The sequence below is a fragment of the Peromyscus maniculatus genome, chromosome 21, assembly GCF_049852395.1.
Source record: "Peromyscus maniculatus bairdii isolate BWxNUB_F1_BW_parent chromosome 21, HU_Pman_BW_mat_3.1, whole genome shotgun sequence".
Taxonomy (NCBI): domain Eukaryota; kingdom Metazoa; phylum Chordata; class Mammalia; order Rodentia; family Cricetidae; genus Peromyscus; species Peromyscus maniculatus.
In genome coordinates, this window is record NC_134872.1 from 10,303,186 (window position 1) to 10,319,416 (window position 16,231).

General features: G+C 51.1%; 1 protein-coding gene across 2 annotated transcripts in view; it reads left to right on the forward strand.

Moving 5' to 3' along the window:
• The window catches only part of Rrp1b (ribosomal RNA processing 1B), a 32,457-nt gene extending 16,770 nt beyond the window's left edge, over nucleotides 1-15,687 (forward strand). Inside the window, exons 8-16 of one of the 2 annotated variants that reach the window (XM_006990957.4) lie at nucleotides 283-464; nucleotides 1,378-1,466; nucleotides 2,526-2,623; nucleotides 4,049-4,068; nucleotides 5,625-5,756; nucleotides 7,882-8,573; nucleotides 9,955-10,095; nucleotides 11,575-11,638; nucleotides 13,306-15,687. In XM_006990957.4, the coding sequence (XP_006991019.4) occupies nucleotides 283-464; nucleotides 1,378-1,466; nucleotides 2,526-2,623; nucleotides 4,049-4,068; nucleotides 5,625-5,756; nucleotides 7,882-8,573; nucleotides 9,955-10,095; nucleotides 11,575-11,638; nucleotides 13,306-13,499 (1,612 nt within the window). In that variant the 3' untranslated portion in view covers nucleotides 13,500-15,687. The remainder of the gene's footprint in view (nucleotides 1-282; nucleotides 465-1,377; nucleotides 1,467-2,525; nucleotides 2,624-4,048; nucleotides 4,069-5,624; nucleotides 5,757-7,881; nucleotides 8,574-9,954; nucleotides 10,096-11,574; nucleotides 11,639-13,305) is intronic. The other variant, XM_016009235.3, reaches the window with a different exon arrangement.
• Nucleotides 15,688-16,231: the final 544 nt, after the last annotated feature.

Here is a 16,231-nt window from a genome sequence, read left to right on the forward strand (position 1 = left end):
CTACACAACAAGACCCTGCTCGGAAGGAAGGAAGGAAGCCGAGGTTCTGGTCCCTGCCACAGCCCTTGGCTGGCCACTCCAGGACGCTTTCCCACACCAGATTCCTGTCTGTCCTTCCGGGTGTCTTTGAGTCTCTGCTGACCGGTGGTGGGCACACCAGGCCCCAGGCGGGCACGTGCACAGGCACACACTTCCCTGGGCTGCTCTCCGCTTCGCTCCTCTCTGCGCAGGCTCCAGCTGAGTGTTTTAACCACATTTTCTCTGCTGTGCTTCTGCCCTCAGCCCCACGCTGGTACAGACTGTAGCTAGAGGTGTTTTTGAAGTCATAGTAGATCAGTCTGCTTTTGTACCTGAAGAGACTGTGGAAGAGCAGAAAAGCAGAGTGGGAGATGGTGGCCTCTCTGCCGAAGGGATCCCTGCAAACGAGCCAGCCTGCAGGAAAGCAGGCAGTGGGAAGAAGGCCGGTGAGAGCATTTCTTTATGTTCTTTTCTTTGTGTGTGTGGGGGGGGGGGGGTGGGGGGGGTTAGTGGGGTTTTGCTTGTTTGTGGATATTGGTTTTGTCTATGGTTGTATGCGTGTGTGTGCACTTGCATGTGGAGGCCAAATGTCAGCACTGGGAGTCATTCCTCAGGTTTCATGCACCTCTTATTTTGAGATGATGGGTTTCCTCGTTGGCCTGGAAGATGCCTAATTAGGCTCGAGTGGCTGGCCAGTGAGTCCCAGGGACCCACCTGTCTCTGCCTTCCCTGTACTGAGCTTACCAGCCTGTGCTACCATGCCCAGCCTTTTTCATGTGGATTCTGAGGATTGAACCCAGGCCCTTGTACTTGTGCGGGATGCACTTACCTGACTAAGCCTCCCCAGCACTTGGTTGGCATCTCACTAAATATAGCCTCCCAAAAGTTGAAGTAGGGTCTATAGAGACATGTGTGCGCAATCAGGCCCCAGGGAGAAGCCCAACCCCGCTCACCCAGGCCCAGCTGCTTCTGTCCCTCCTAGGAGCTCACCTTTGGGAGGTGTTTGGCCGGTGCCTGTGAGAGCTGCCCTACAGTCAGGGCACAGTCACACATGTGTTACTGTGGTCCCCTCTGGCACACAGCCTCCTTCCAGGAGTCTTGAGTTATTTTTTGGAGGGGGTGGAGTTGTTCAGTGTGGGGCTAGTACTGGGGTTAAAACCTGAGCTTCACATAGAAAATAAAAAGGCAGGCATTTTTAAGAGAATAACACGCACATCTCCCTAGGCAGCAGTTGCTGGTACCTTTTTTATTTTTCTCCCTGGTAATGGGGATTGAACCCAGAGCCTGAAGAGACTGAGCCACATCTATCTATTCTCGAATGTCAAGATTTTGTCTTTGTCTTTGGGTGTATTTTGGCAGCGCTGGGCGATTGCCTCAGAGATGGAGTCGTTGGCAACAGAGAAAGAAACAGCTGTGCGGCCTTCAAAGACTCAGGGTCACCTCTCCAGGTGGGGGCGGCTGTTGCTTTTTATAGAATGTGGGTTGACTGGGGGTGCTTGGCTGGAGAATTAGGGTCAGAGCTCATTAAGCCATAGGGCCTGAACTGTAAAGTCCTTTATAATCCCTTCTGTAATTAACGTCACCATTCTTAGAATGAGCTTGTTGGGAACAATTTTAAAAGAATGAGATTTTAGGTGGCATGGTGTCACACGCATGGAATCTCGGCACACAGGAGGGTCTCAAGTTCAAGACTAGCCTGGGCTACCTAGTAACTGCCTGTTTCAAAAACACAAAAGACCCTGTCTCGAAAAACCAAAAAAAAAAAAAAAAAAACCACAAAAGGAAGCCAAGCATGGTGGCGCACACCTTTAATCCCAGCACTCAGGAGGCAGAGGTAGACAGATCTCCGAACAAGTTCCAGGCCAGGCCAGGCTACATAGAGAGACCCCATCTCAAGAATATAGAACAATAAGTACACAAGGTGGGATTTCAAAAGACACAAGTCCTCGTTTTCTAATCATGGCTGTCTGATTGCCTTTGTGCAGCACCTCCAGCTCTACTGGTACTGTTGAGGCGTTTTTTATTTGATTGTTGAAGCAGGATCTTGCTATATAGGCTAGGCTGGAGTTTATAGCAATCCTTCTGCCTCCCACGTGCTGGGAATACAGGCATGCAGCACCATGCCAAGCTCCCAGTTTGGGTTTTGATTGGTTGGCTCGTGGTTTGTTACAGGGTCCCTCTATTATGTAGCTCTGGCTGTCCTAGAATTGCTATAGACCAGGCTGGCCTCAAACTCACAGAGAGCCACCTACCCCTGCCTCCCGAGTGCTGGGATTAAAGGCGAGCGCCACCACACTCTCAGTGTACCTAGTTGTACTTTGAAATAGATTATTATAGGTTCTAAGATTGAGAACCCGTAGGAACATAAGAAGCTCCTCAGGCAAATTTTGCTCTGGGTATGAGACCACAGTCAGGAGAGGACTGCTCCCGGGAGCACCTGGAAGGCGACTCGGATAGGCTGCATGTTCATTCGACTACCACTCATGTGCCTTGTCTCTTCTTGGTAGTTCGACTATAAGGCAGTAGCTGATCGACTCTCGGAAATAGCCAACTCAAAGAGCACCCCTCCCTTCAACCGGAAGCGGCTCTGCAGACTGATCCGAAAGTAAGTAGTGATTGAGAGCCCATGGCTGTACCACTGGACCAGCATTCCCCTGCATGCTGCTTTTTTCCTTCTTCTTTTAAAAATGTATTTGTTTTTATGTGTGTGTGTGTGTGTGTGTGTGTGTGTGTGTGTGTGTGTGTGTGTGTGTGCCTGCAGAGGCCAGAAGAGAGTGTGAAGCTGGAGTTACAGGCAGTTGTGAGGCACCCAGTGGGGGTACCAGGAACCAAACTCTTTATCCTTTGTAATTTTACTCATTAGCAACATAACAAACATGTGAACCACAGTCAGGGAAAGAGGCAGCCCTGCTCACCCCCTACAGCTGTGCGGGAGTGGTGCCAGTGTCCTCCTCGAGTGTCACCTGTTGACATACCAAGGGGTTCAGCTAGCCACCTTCACTCTCACCTCCTAGCAGGGTTGTGCCAAAAGGGTCAGGTAATCTGCTAGTCAGCATCTGTGTCTTTAGGACCACAGTGACGTAAAAGATGATTGGCCAGAAAGCCGGTTGGTGTGTTCTGACTGACTGCAGGTAACAGCTGTCTGGTCGCCTCCTTGGGTTAAAAAGCACTGGCCTGAGCTTGTCCTTTATGTTATGAATACCTTTCAAAGGAGCTAGGGACACAGTCCAGTGGGTAAAGTGCTTGCCACATGTGTGCGAACATGAGGGCCAGAGTTTGGATCCTCAGTACCCAGGGAAGTTCTGGGCAGCTGTGGAGGCCCACTTGCCTCGGAGGCAGAGATGGGCCTCTCAGAGCAAACTAGCTAGACCAGCCAGGTTGGTAAGCTCTGGGTGCAAGTGAGAGACCCAGCTTCTATGTGTAAAGTGGAGAGTGGTTCAGGAAGATACCAGTGTCAACCTCTGACCTCTGCATGCACATGTGCTCACATGTAAGCATGCACACGCACCAAGAAAATGGCTACTAAAGAAAGAACACTTTAGAAGATAGCATTTATAATTTCCCGTGTCTTATAGCTGGGTCACTAAAGGTGTGCCAGGGTCTCCAATGTGGATGCTAGAGTGACCTGCCTGCCCCAGCAACCCAGCCCAGCCCTATGCACATCCTTCATATCCTCAGCTTTGTTTATTTGGTCTAGTGCTTTAAGTTGCATAAAGAACCCTCCAACAGTCTTTCCTGGACATAAGCAGTGCTGAGCTGTCTGCCTTCTGAGACAAGTGAGGAAGGCGCTGGAGCTCTGGGCGTTTTGTGTGCCAAGAGAGACTGTAGCCTCTGTGTCCTTTGCAGTGTTGCTGGAATTAGGGTGCCTTTGTCCTGGGTTTTTTCTTACTGACACATCACATCCCTAGGTAGAGCTGTTCCTAACCTCCCCTGTGGAGGAGAGGATGAGGAATGTGTGCCCAGATTCCTGCTTTATGTTCAGAACCTGTGTCTTGAACTCTCTGAACTCCACGTGTTCTTTTCTTTTCAGGTTCCAGGACCTCTCTGAAGGTAAGAAGAGTTGGACTGTAAGTCAGAATGTTTTCACCCAGTGCACACCCCACCAGTGGCGTCCCTGACAGGTTCTGAGAAGTGGGATTGCAGGCCTTCATGGGAAAGTGACTTAAGGGGTGGCCACCATCAACGAGGTTCACCTGGCATACCTAAGAGACTACCCTGGGGAGTGCCACAGGTGCAAGACCCTTGGCACCCACTTTCCATCCATCTGGTGCTTCCTCTGTGTGGCTGTTGTGGTATTTATTTGAATTTTTATGTGTGCTTTCTACAGTTAAGTTTTTAATGGGGAAGGGAAGGCAGAAGAGGTGATTAAGAGCACTAGCTGCCCTTTTAGAGGACCCATGTTCAATTCCTGAACCCACATAGAGCCCTCTTCTGGCCTCTGTGGACACCAGCAATACATATGATACACCAACATGCAGGCAGGCAAAACACTCATTTTTGTTGTTGTTGTTGTTGTTGTTTTGTTTTAAACTGGGCTGGGAAGATTACAGTTCTTTGTCAAGAAGAAACTCCTGGTCTCTCAGGACCTTTCATTTTCTTTTAGGACGCATGTCCCCAGGGTAAGCTGCTGTAAACTTGGTAAATCTGAGTAGGCCAGTGTTGTTGGTTATTTTTATTCTTTGCTCTTTTGGGGGCCCCACCACCCAGCTCCCAAATAAATCTTACACGGAGGCTTACTATTACTTATAAATGCCCAGCCTTAGCTTGGCTTGTTTCTAGCCAGCTTTTCTTAAATTATCCCATCTACCTTTAGCCTCTGGGCTTTTTCATTTTCTTAATTCTGTGATCTTACTTTCACTCTTATTCCATGGCTGGCCCCTAGCATCCTCCTCTCCTTGTTTTCTTACTCTTTCCTCTTTCTCCTCCTAGATTTTTCCTTCTGTTTATTCTCTCTGCCTGCCAGCTCTGTCTGTTCTTTCTCCTGCCTTGCTATTGGCCTTTCTGCTCTCTTATTAAACCTTTCAGGTATTTTAGATAGGCACAGTAACACAGCTTCACAAAGTTAAACAAATGCATTATAAAAGAATGCAACACATCTTTGCATCATTAAACAAATATTCCACAACATAAACAAATGTTACACATCTTAAAATAATAGTCTATGCCGGGCGGTGGTGGCACACGCCTTTAATCCCAGCACTCGGGAGGCAGAGGCAGGCAGATCTCTGTGAGTTTGAGGCCAGCCTGGTCTCCAAAGCGAGTTCCAGGAAAGGCGCAAAGCTACACAGAGAAACCCTGTCTCGAAAAACCAAAAATAAAATGAAAATAATACTAATCTACAACAGGCCAGTGAGCTAGTTCTTCTGTCCTTGTGCACTGGGTGGGCTCACAGAGCCAGAGGGAATGTAAAGCTGACTAGCCTGAGAAGCCCGCCAGTCATCATCCAGTGTGTATTCTGGTCAAGAGCCTCTGCGTTCGCTTTTTGGTAGTGCAGGTGATGCCGCAGAAGTCAGGCTCGGGAGGGTGAGGGAGGAGCCCAGGGCCTGGGCTGCTGCAGCAGATGCAAAAAGACCTCAGAAGCTGACCACTGTCCCTTTGGCACCCAGCAGGCAATAGTGCTCAACTCAGTTTTGCTGAGGACGTTACTGCTGATGAAAATGGTCAAGCCCTCAGTCAAAGAAGGCACAAGAAAAAAAGAAAGAAGCTTTTAGAGAGAGCTGCCCTGGATAGGGAGAAAGGTAAGCTGCAAAGCCTTAGGTCTCAGGGCTGAAAAAGAAAGGCTCACCTCTTGCTCACATCCGGGTAGCTCTGGGGACTCCTGAGCCAGTGTTCTCATGAATCTTTGGCATAACAAAAAGTTTCAGTGTGTGTTTTGGGATTTGGTTTAGTTTGGTGTGGTTGGGAGAGGGGAGGTTTGTTCTTTGAAACAGAGCCCTCTTCTGTAGCCCAGGTTTGCCGCAAACTCGTGATCTCCTGCCTCCACCCCATGCTGGGGTGCTATGCAAAGCAGCATCGTACCCACAGATTGATTTCCTAGGTTCTGTTATTTTCTGTGCAGCCGCTGTTCTGATCTTGTGTGTGCAGAGGCGTCTGCTGTTAGATGGCAGCTTTAGGTGGCACGGGGAAAGAATAGGATTCCAACGCTATCGTGTGTGTGTGTGTGTGTGTGTGTGTGTGTGTGTGTGTGTGTGTGTGTGTGTGTGTGTGTCTTTCTTCTGACTTCAACATTATTGGAAACCTGGGCTAGCAGGGGGGATCAACAGAAAAAGGCACTTACTGCCAACCCTGAGCTCAATCCTCAGGACCCATGTGGCAGACGGAGATGACCGATGCCCACAGGTTGTCTTCTCAACGCCACATTTGCACAGAATAAATGACTAGGGCTGGGGATAACTCAGTGGTTAAAGAGTACTGTCTACTCCCGCACCCACATACCAGCTTAGAACTCTTTTTTTTTTTTTTTTTTTTTTTTTGGTTTTTTTTTTTTTTTTGGTTTTTCGAGACAGGGTTTCTCTGTGTAGCTTTGCGCCTTTCCTGGAGCTCACTTGGTAGCCCAGGCTGGCCTCGAACTCACAGAGATCCGCCTGGCTCTGCCTCCCGAGTGCTGGGATTAAAGGCGTGCGCCACCAACGCCCGGCCAGCTTAGAACTCTTAGTAACGCCAGTTTCAGGGGATCCAACACCTTCTTCTGGCCTCTGTGTGCAGCACACATAGATATGAAGCAAAATAAAAATAAGTTTTCAAAATACAGAAAAACAAATACCGATTGAAAACGTTACCATTTCCTCTTTTACCGGGGTGCACTTGAAGCTTTCTGGTCCTAGGAGGAGAGAAGGGGGACGGGTTGACAAAGCTGGCCAAGGTCAGAACCTTTCTGGTGGTGAAGGTTGCAGGATCCAGAGACTAGAAGTGGCTTCAGTGGCGGAAGCCTTTCTTTCTCAGCATGTGTCAGGCCCGAGGTGCCATCCCAGCACCACAAGAGAGCCATCTCAGCTGGGCTCTGTAACCTCCGCGCTCAGAAACCGAAGGACTGCTGCGCACTTGACAGGCCAGCGTGGGCTGCTGGGACCACAGCCTGACGGGAAGTAGCGTCAAGGAGGAAGGCTTGTGTGGGCTCCACAGTTCAGGGTACATGGCGGGAAGGCTTGGCAGCAGGTGCATACAGCAGCTTGCTTCTGTCTGAGCAAGCCAGGAAGCAAAGGGGACACAGGAAACTACAGAGTCAGGCTGTAAACCTCAAGGACTTCCTCCACCTTGGCCTACCTCCCAAAGGTTCTACAGCCTCGGGCCCGGTGCTCAGATACATGTGCCTAGTATGTGTGAGCAGGTGTGTGCAGGTTCATAAACACCAAGGCCGGGGGTCGACATTAGGTGTCATTCTCCTTTGTGACAGAAGCTCTCACGTGCTCTGGCACTCTGCAGCTTGGCTGGGCTGACTGGCCATTGAGCTTCAGGAATCCACCATCCCCAGCACCTGGGTGACAGGTGCATGGCACCACGCTTAGCTTTTTATGTGGGTGCTATGGATCCAAACTCAAGTCCCCTCCCTTTGACGATAAGCACTTTGCCTACTGAGCCATCTGCCCGACCCACCAACGGGGATATTTGAATTCCAGACCGTAACAACTCTGGTGAGACCCTGCCTCCAAAGGAGTGTGCTGACCCATGAGAGGCAGCCATGAGGACCGGGGTTTCTTTCCTACAGCAGCCTTGGCTGTACAGCAAGTTTGAGGCGAGTCTGAGCTACATGAGACCCTATCTCAAAATAAATAAATAAATAAATAAATAAAAATAACCCTGGCTGCCAGTCTGCCCAAGAGTCACCAGCAGGGCCAGTCACTCATTTGGTCTGCATCTTTGTAGGAAGCACAGTCTCTCTTGATGGTGGAGAGGACAGCGGAGGCAACATTCACAAAAGGAAAAGGAAAAAGAAGAAGAGGAGCCACTTCCAGGCTGAGACTGAGGACCTGGATACTATTGCTATGCCCCCAGCACAGAGTGCTGATAGTGAGCCTGACACTGCCCGGAGGCAGACCCCACAGGCCTGTGTGACTGGACCTGCAGCAGACGCCACGTCTAGCATCAGAGAGAACAGCTCTGAGCCAACACCTATCGTACCCATACACAATAAAAGGAAACGGCCAAGAAAGAAGAACCTGAGGGCCCACAGAGAGACCTGGAAACCTCAGGAGGATGTGTCAGAGAACAACCCTATCAGTGGCCAACCTCAGAGCTCTGCCACCCAAGCTTCCTCCTCAGGTGTCCAAGCCCAGAAGAGGAAACGGAAACTCGGAGCGCTCCCTATCAGCAGCGGCGGCTTGACAGTGCAGAAGGCAGGCACCCCCATAAGTCCCGGGGAAGAGAGAGATGGCCAGACCACCCTGCCCCAGTGCAAAAGGCCACAGAAGAAGGCAGTGTCCAGCAGTCTTGACCTCTGTGATCTGTCCAGTCAGAAAACAGCAATCTTAAAGAAGAGGAAAAAAATGAGGCAGGCGTCAGACTTCGTGGAGCACAATGGAGTGCTAGAGTCCTGCGCCGGGCGGATCCAAGCTCCGGTAAGGTGGGAAGTGCAGGCGCTTGGGTGCTGGGCTTGAACGGGTGTCCTCAGAGGACTCCGTCTGCTAGGGGCAGGGCATAGGGACAGCCAGACCTCAGGGAAGCGACAACCAGCATACACTGCTTTGAAACAGCTCTCACCGAGCAGATGACGGGTTTCTGTCGAGGTGGCCAAGTGCAGTGATCCATTCACACCATACTCCCCACCTCTTCCTTCACAAACCTGATGATGTCTCATCGGGTCAGACGGGTAAGCACGGAGCTGAGACCCTGTCAGTCAGGCCTCCACCCAGAGCTGCTCTGTCCCCTGCTGCTGCCCATCCAGCCCCTGTGGCAAAGAGGGAGCCTGGGCCTCTTACACTTGAGATTAATGAAAGGACGTTCTTCTCAGTGAGCTTCTAGAGCTGTAAAGGAGGACCGGGCTCTTGAATTTTGCCATGTCTAGGAAGCACACTGCCTCTGTGCCCGGGTCAGCACGTATGGTAAACACACCACACCATGTGCTCATTGCTGTGGCCACCAAGCCACCAAAACAGTGACTCCCTGGCTTTTCAGGGAGACATCTGACCCTGTTCAGCACCAGTGCTCATACACACTGCATTGCAGTGTCTGTGACATTGAAACCCATCTCTGACCAGGTGAGTTCATGGCTGATCAGGGATTACTGAAGGAGAGCAGAGCACTGGGCTGGCCTTGGGATGTCATCTCAGCCTCCACCCTTGCCCTGGCAGAGGCACCTCCTTCCTTCATAGCCTGTTTCTCACGCCCTTGGCAGCCGAGCTTGGCATTGGAATGATTGCTAACTAGTTGGGGCCAAGGGAAGTCGCTGCTGTCTGCTCCTGGGCTAGGGTTGCTTTGGGGCATGCCAAACGGCATCATGCTGCAACAAGGGAGGCACCAAGCTCCAGCCAAACAGCCCACGTGGTGATGCCACACTCAGCTGCCCAGATGTGGCGACCCCCAAGCCAAAGCCTGGTAGCAGCCTTCTCCTCCGCACCACACTTGCCGCCCGTGTAGTGTCTGATCACAAATAGAAAGACGAGTTCTCACCTCACAGGTAGACCTTGAAAGGAAGAATTCAGTCTGTAGGACCTGTGTTAGAACGCAGTTACCAAGAAGCTAACGGCCTTGACTGCCGAGAAGACACTGTGACCCCTGCCGGCATGGTGCCGAGAAGTCTGCTCCGCTGAGCAGGAGGGTTCCAGGCAGAGCTGCAGAAACAGTGGGCTGTGGGCCAAGGGCCTTAGGGTGCATAAGCCTCCAGCACCCCCTTTGCTGTGCTGTCCTGGTTTCTTTCCCTGTGGGTGTGAGCCTGGCAAGGTGCCACACCACGCCTGTGATAAGATCCTCCTCCTCCCTCCCGGCTGCCCATCCTCACAGGGAAGCAACAGGACTCCGAAGAAGCCACTGAAACCGGAGGATGACTTTGTGAAGTTTGACACCCGCTTCTTACCAAAGCCCCTGTTCTTCAGGAAAGCAAAGAGCAAATCTGCCGTCCTTCCCAAAGGTCCTGCTGTCCAGGTGAGCCCTCCACAGCACACCTCCACGGGGCCATGTAGACAGGTGTACTGAGTTCTGGGGTGCAGGTGATGAATGCTACCTAGCAAGATGTTCCAGGGCACGGCAGAGCCCAGCTTCCTCGCCTGACCCCCTGCACGTGGATGTATAGGTGGGGTAAAGTAGCAGCAATCTCAAGAAAGAGGCACAGGGTTCTAGGAAGGGCTCAGCCAGAGCTCTTATAGTGCAAAATGGGAACATCTCAAGTAGAAAGGCTCATCATTAATTCTGATAGGTTGTTGGGATATCTAGATAATTTGAGGCCCTTTGCACAAAACATTGGGAATGTTGGTCTGTGGTGGGGTCCCAGGTGTAGATGTAACCAACCATCTTATTAAATAAGAAACACAGAACCAATGTAAAAGAGAAAGCCAAGAGATCAGAGATCAGAGCTAAAATCTCACCCTTCCTCCTGCGGTGGTCCTAGCTTCCCGAAAAAGAGCTACTTCCTGTGTGTATGTCTTTTCATAGTATTTTGTTCTGCCTTCTCATTGGTTGTAAACCCAAACACGTGACTGCCTCGTCACTGTCTGTATGTACAGCTCTCTAGGTCTTAAAGGCGTATGTCTCCAATGCTGGCTGTATCCCTGAACACACAGAGATCTATGAGATTAAAGGCGTGCGCCACCACCGCCACGCTCTGTGTGTGGCTCTAATAGCTCTGACCCCCGGGCAACTTTATTTATTAACATACAATTAAAATCACATTTCAGTACAATTAGAATACCACCACACCCAGGGGTGGAGCATTTGCTCAGCATGTATCATGGCCTTGGGTGCTCTCTCCAGCAAAGATTTTACATGCATATCCATTGCCCATTGAAATTAGACCCCATTTTAAGCCTAATCTAATCAATTGTATGTGAGCTACAAGTTGCAGCTTAGAAATTCTGGGCCTGCTAGATGGCTAGGCTGGGTAAAAGGACTTGCCACCCAAGTCTCACAGCCTGAGTTTAATCCCCAGAGCCTACGATGGAAGGGGAGGACTGTTGTCCTCTGACAGCCACACACAGACCATGTCACATGCACACCCACATTCACACACGCCATACACACTAATAATAAATAGCCTTTCTAAAATCCTGGGACAAAATGAATGGTGGTTATTAACATATATCCTTGTAATTTGGGGTGATAAATTTGTAATTCCAAACATCTTCATCCTTCTTTGCATTTTTATTTATTTATTTTTTTATTTTTTTATTTTTCTGTGAATATAGTGTCTAGTCTGGGAAATCTATGCATGTGCGAAAGTGGTTTGTGAAGGTCATGGGCAGGAGTTGGTGGTGGAGTCTGTTTAGGCCACAGCATGCTGCACCATTAGCCTTTGTATGTGTGCAGGTAGGAAACACTGCAAGGGCCTGCCCGGGGTAAGTTCAGAAAAATCCAGACAAGGCGGCTGAGCACCTGTGTTACCATGGTTACTCCTTTGTTGTTCCGCAGCTGAATAAGACACCCTCCAGCTCCAAGAAAGTCACCTTTGGATTGAACAGGAACATGACTGCAGGTGAGTGGGTGGGCTTCTGGGAAACTGCGTTGGGACCAACCAGCTAGAGCTGGCTCAGGGTTCTCCAGCAGCCAGAGGTCCTCTTCTCCCTGTCTGCTCCCGGGTCAGGCAGTTAGGCAGTGCCAGAGTCTCTTGCCTCACAGATCTGACATGGATTGCTGAGGGAGGGAGAGATTTCAGGGCTTTTGTTTTGTTTTGTTTTGTTTTGTTTGTTTTTGAGACAGGGTGTCACTATGTAGTTTTAGCTGTGTTGGAGCTCATTATGTAGACCAGGTTGGCCTCAAACTCACAGATCCTCCTGCCTCTGCCTCCCAAATGGTGGGTGGGATTAAAGGCAGGGAGAAATTTCTTGGGGCCTCCTGAGGCGACCAGGAAAAGGGTGAGGTGAGAAGCCATTTTTCTGGGTTTTCTCTAGTTCTGTCCTTGAAGCTAAGAAACCCTGGTTCCTTAGTTATAGCTGCCTAGGCTCTAGTTCGGGGCCGCTGGTGGACCAGAAGGGAGAGGAAGGAAGCCCTCTCCTTGCTGGCTTGGTAGCAGTGGTTCCCACTAAGTAGTAGGACTGTTGCTACTATTACTTCAAAGAAACCAAAGGACTCTTGTTAGAACGTGGTGTTTGCTTAGGTGCCTGTCCTGGATCTTGCTCTGTAGACCAGGCTGGCCTCAAACTCACAGAGATCCTCCAGGCTCTGCCTCCTGAGTGCTGGGATTAAAGGTGTGCACCACCACCACTACCACCACCACCACCACCACCACCACCACCACCACCACCACCACCTGCCCCCCCCCCCCTTTTTTTTTTTTTTTGGTTTTTCGAGACAGGGTTTCTCTGCGTAGCTTTGCGCCTTTCCTGGAGCTCACTTGGTAGCCCAGGCTGGCCTCGAACTCACAGAGATTCTCCTGGCTTTGCCTCCCGAGTGCTGGGATTAAAGGCGTGTGCCACCACCACCTGGCTCCCCCGCCCCCTTTTTTAAGAGACAGGGTCTCTGGCTGGAGAGATGGCTCAGCAGTTAAGAGCACTGGCTGTTCTTCTAGAGAACCCATGTTCAGTTCCCAGCACCCACATAACGGCTCACAACTGTCTGTAACTCCAGTTCCAGGGGACCTGACACCCTCACACAGACAAATATGAGGGCAAAACACCAAAGCACGTAAAAATAAATAAAATATATTTTTCAAAAAAGGGGGGGGGGGTTCTCATTGTGTGGCTCTGGCTGGCCTGGAACTCACAGAGATCCTCCACCTCTTCCTCTGAGTCGTTGAGATTAAAGGCATATACCACCATGTCCCACTAGTTTTAAGTTTAATGAGTTGAAGACCTTACTCTTGTGGACAGTAAGGGAATGTGTACACGCACACCTTTGTTTGAGAATAGGGGATGCAGGAAGGAGTGAGGAGCCCATTCCTGAAGCTCAACATCCCCATGTGTAGAGCTGAAGGTGAAGACGGGCCCTGCTGAGGGACACTTGCCCAGGCAGCTGGCTGTCCCTCCTGGGCCCCCCCCCCACACACACACCTCAGCAAACCCCAGGTGAAACGTGTTCCCCTCTATATACATCTAGGTGTCTTCTGCATTTCTGGGGCATGGGGTGTGTGAGCCATGGGCTCTGCACACCTGGGAGGAGCAGACGTGACGTCCAACTAATAGCCTCTACTTTCCTTTGGACCAGAATTTAAGAAGACAGACAAGAGTATCCTGGTCAGCCCCACAGGCTTCTCCCGAGTGGCCTTCAACCCTGAGCAGAGGCCACTCCATGGAGTGCTGAAGTCCCCGGCCAGCTCCCCGGCCAGCACACCTCTATCAACCCTGAAGCTACCAGCCACCACTCCAAAGAGAAGGCCAAGGGCTGCGGACTTCTTCTGAGAGCCAGAGTCCCTTTTTAAAGACTGCTTTTATACTGGATATTCTATAAATTATAACTTTTAAATGTGGGCTTTTTAATTATTTTACAAATCCCCGTGAACGGGGCAAATGTTCTGAACCTCCTCGCCAGGGCTGCAGGCCATGGTTCTTGGCTGAGTCCATGCACACTCTCACCAGAAGGACTGAGTGCTGTTGGTCTGAGGAGCCCTCTCCTCGGTGCCCCTGCTGCGTCTGCCACAGTCGGTTGCCTTTCTGGGCTTTTGTAGTCTCGGTCTGTCTTGTGAAAGCATGTCGTCAGCTTCGGGCCCGGTCTGTGGGCGTTCGGCCGTTTCTCCTGGGGATGACTCTTGAAACCCAATGAGCAATAGTGTAGTTTTTCTATGTGTGACCAGCAGGGGGGTGGACGGGTGTGGGGTGGAGAAAAGCCACTCTGTCCGGGAGGCTTTTCCTCCTCTGCCTGGCCTGTTCCTGTCCCTGTCTTCCTACCTCTATAGCAAGCCCAAAGTGTCTTTTCAGGAGGGCCAGTGCCCCCCAGGCTGCTGCCCACATTAGCACAGTTTCCCAGGCCTCGGGCATAGTTCTTCAGCTCAGTGAGTGAGCCCAGGGCCTCTCTGACCGCGCCTCCTTTTTTTTTTTTTCTCCCCTTCATCGTCGTCATCGAGGCTTGCACCAGTGATGTCTGGGCCCCAGGCTCTTGGTAGAACAGGAAGTTGGCTGCCCGGGAGAGCATGCACTGACAGCCAGCTGCCTGTGACCCGGAACACAAGTGCCTGCGTCCACAGGTTCTGTACGGCTCTTCGAGCTTGCATTTGTGCAGAGCCCAGGGAGACGCTCAGCCTTCCCTGGGAGCAAATCGGGCTTCTTTTTCAGAGCAGAGCCTGCTTGGCAGCTGACTGTTTAAGGAACCTACCCTGGGGTCTGAGGGGTGGAGCCGCTCAGGAGGGAGCAGGAGCACCGCAGGGAGCCCACATCCTCCTGGTGTAGCAGGCTTGACTGGCAGGGCCTCGGCACTCAGCACTAACCATCTGCCTGCTGTGCTCAGGGTATCCCCAGGTACCACCTACTCTACACCCTTGTGCCGTTTCCACGCTGCCGCTCCCCAGTAGAGGACTGCAGGTCACTACCACTGCCTCGGGCTCCACTCCTTCACACAGTCAAGGGGTCCACTTCCTGCCGTCGGGCCAGCTGACTGGTGGGTGACACTCCTGATAGGAGTGAAGTCACTGTCTTCTGCCTGCTCACTAATCAAGTCTGTCATTAGGCCATAGAAAAGGGAGGTATGACGCTGTGGTTACAATAGGTCACGTGCAGTGTAACTTGTGGTTGCATGGTTACAGTGTGCTCAGTTTGACGGTCATAGTCAGAACTAAAACCCGTGTAGAGGTTTTAAGGTAAGGGTTAAGGCAGCAAATGCTGTTAGCTTTTCATTTAAAAAGTTCAACACGTCCCACAGTTTTCTGTTTTAAAAGGTAGGTTATATAGCCAAGCGGGTCGGTCATCCGGCAGCAGTGGTGGAAACTTCCTCACAGCATTTTCATGCTAGCTACCCATCCTCAGGGACCAGTAAATATTCTGGGAGCACACCTCCTGCCAAAATCACTGCCAGGGTGGAGGGCAACCTCTGGGCGCTCTGGGTTCACAGGTGGGCACACGCGGTCATGCCAGGCCGAGATTTTTGCTCTTCTTTCTTCTGTGCACAGCACAGGAAGGCTCTACCACGTGAAGGAGTGCGTTTAGAATGACATCTTTGTCCTTAATGTGTGCCCTTTTCTCAAGTAAAATGGCTGGTGGAGAAGCAAAACTTAGCGCTGGTGACCTAAATAGCACCTGGGAAGATGATACTCTCCTAGTAGTGTGGATGTGGTCATTTTTGCAGTTTGGTTTCAAACTTAACTTTTTTCTCCTCCACCCCGCCAAGGTCCCATTATGTATCCCAGATGGCCCCACACTGGTGGTCATCCCGCCTCAGCCTCCCTCGTGCTGGGACACAATCCCCTTTCTGAACCGAAGCACAGGAGCATGAGGGGGGTGGGGAAGCAGTTGCCTCCCTGGAAAGTAGGTGTGTGTTTCTCCGGATCGCATGACTGCCCGCAGCGATGCTTGTTTACGATCCAATTGTATTGTCACCAGGGCTTGTTGGTACAAATCAAAGCCAAGACCAATTAAAAGAAATATGTTTTTATCCTCAGTTCTGTCTTTACTGTTGACTTGGTGTCTATAAAAATCGACCTCTCTGGACACTTGCCATGCCAGGGTCTGGAAAATGCAGGCATCTGTCCCATTTGAAAAGAGGACATAGCAGGTACCTGTCCCTTTTCCCCCAGAGCCAGTGGGCTTGCTCAGGCAAGGCAGGGGGTTGATGCAGTCCTGTGACAGCTCACTGACATTGACTGTGTCTAAAGCCTGAGTGCAATTTCCCAACTCCACCAAAGGAAGGAAACACGTGCACCCAGATGTAAGCTGGAAACTCACTTAAAATCAGCCATATGTAAGTGACGTGTACAAGGGGGACCCTGAAAGGTTATCTGCAGTGGGCAGCTGTTCCAGCTGTGACCTTGAAACACTGCCCCAGTGAGGCAGCCGCCTGGGACATGGCAGGGACAGGAGCCCTTAAAACCTGAGATCCAGCCGGGGAGTGGTGGCGCATGCCTTTAATCCCAGCACTCGGGAGGCAGAGCCAGGCGGATCTCTGAGTTTGAGGCCAGCCTGGTCTCGGGTGAGTTCCAGGAAAG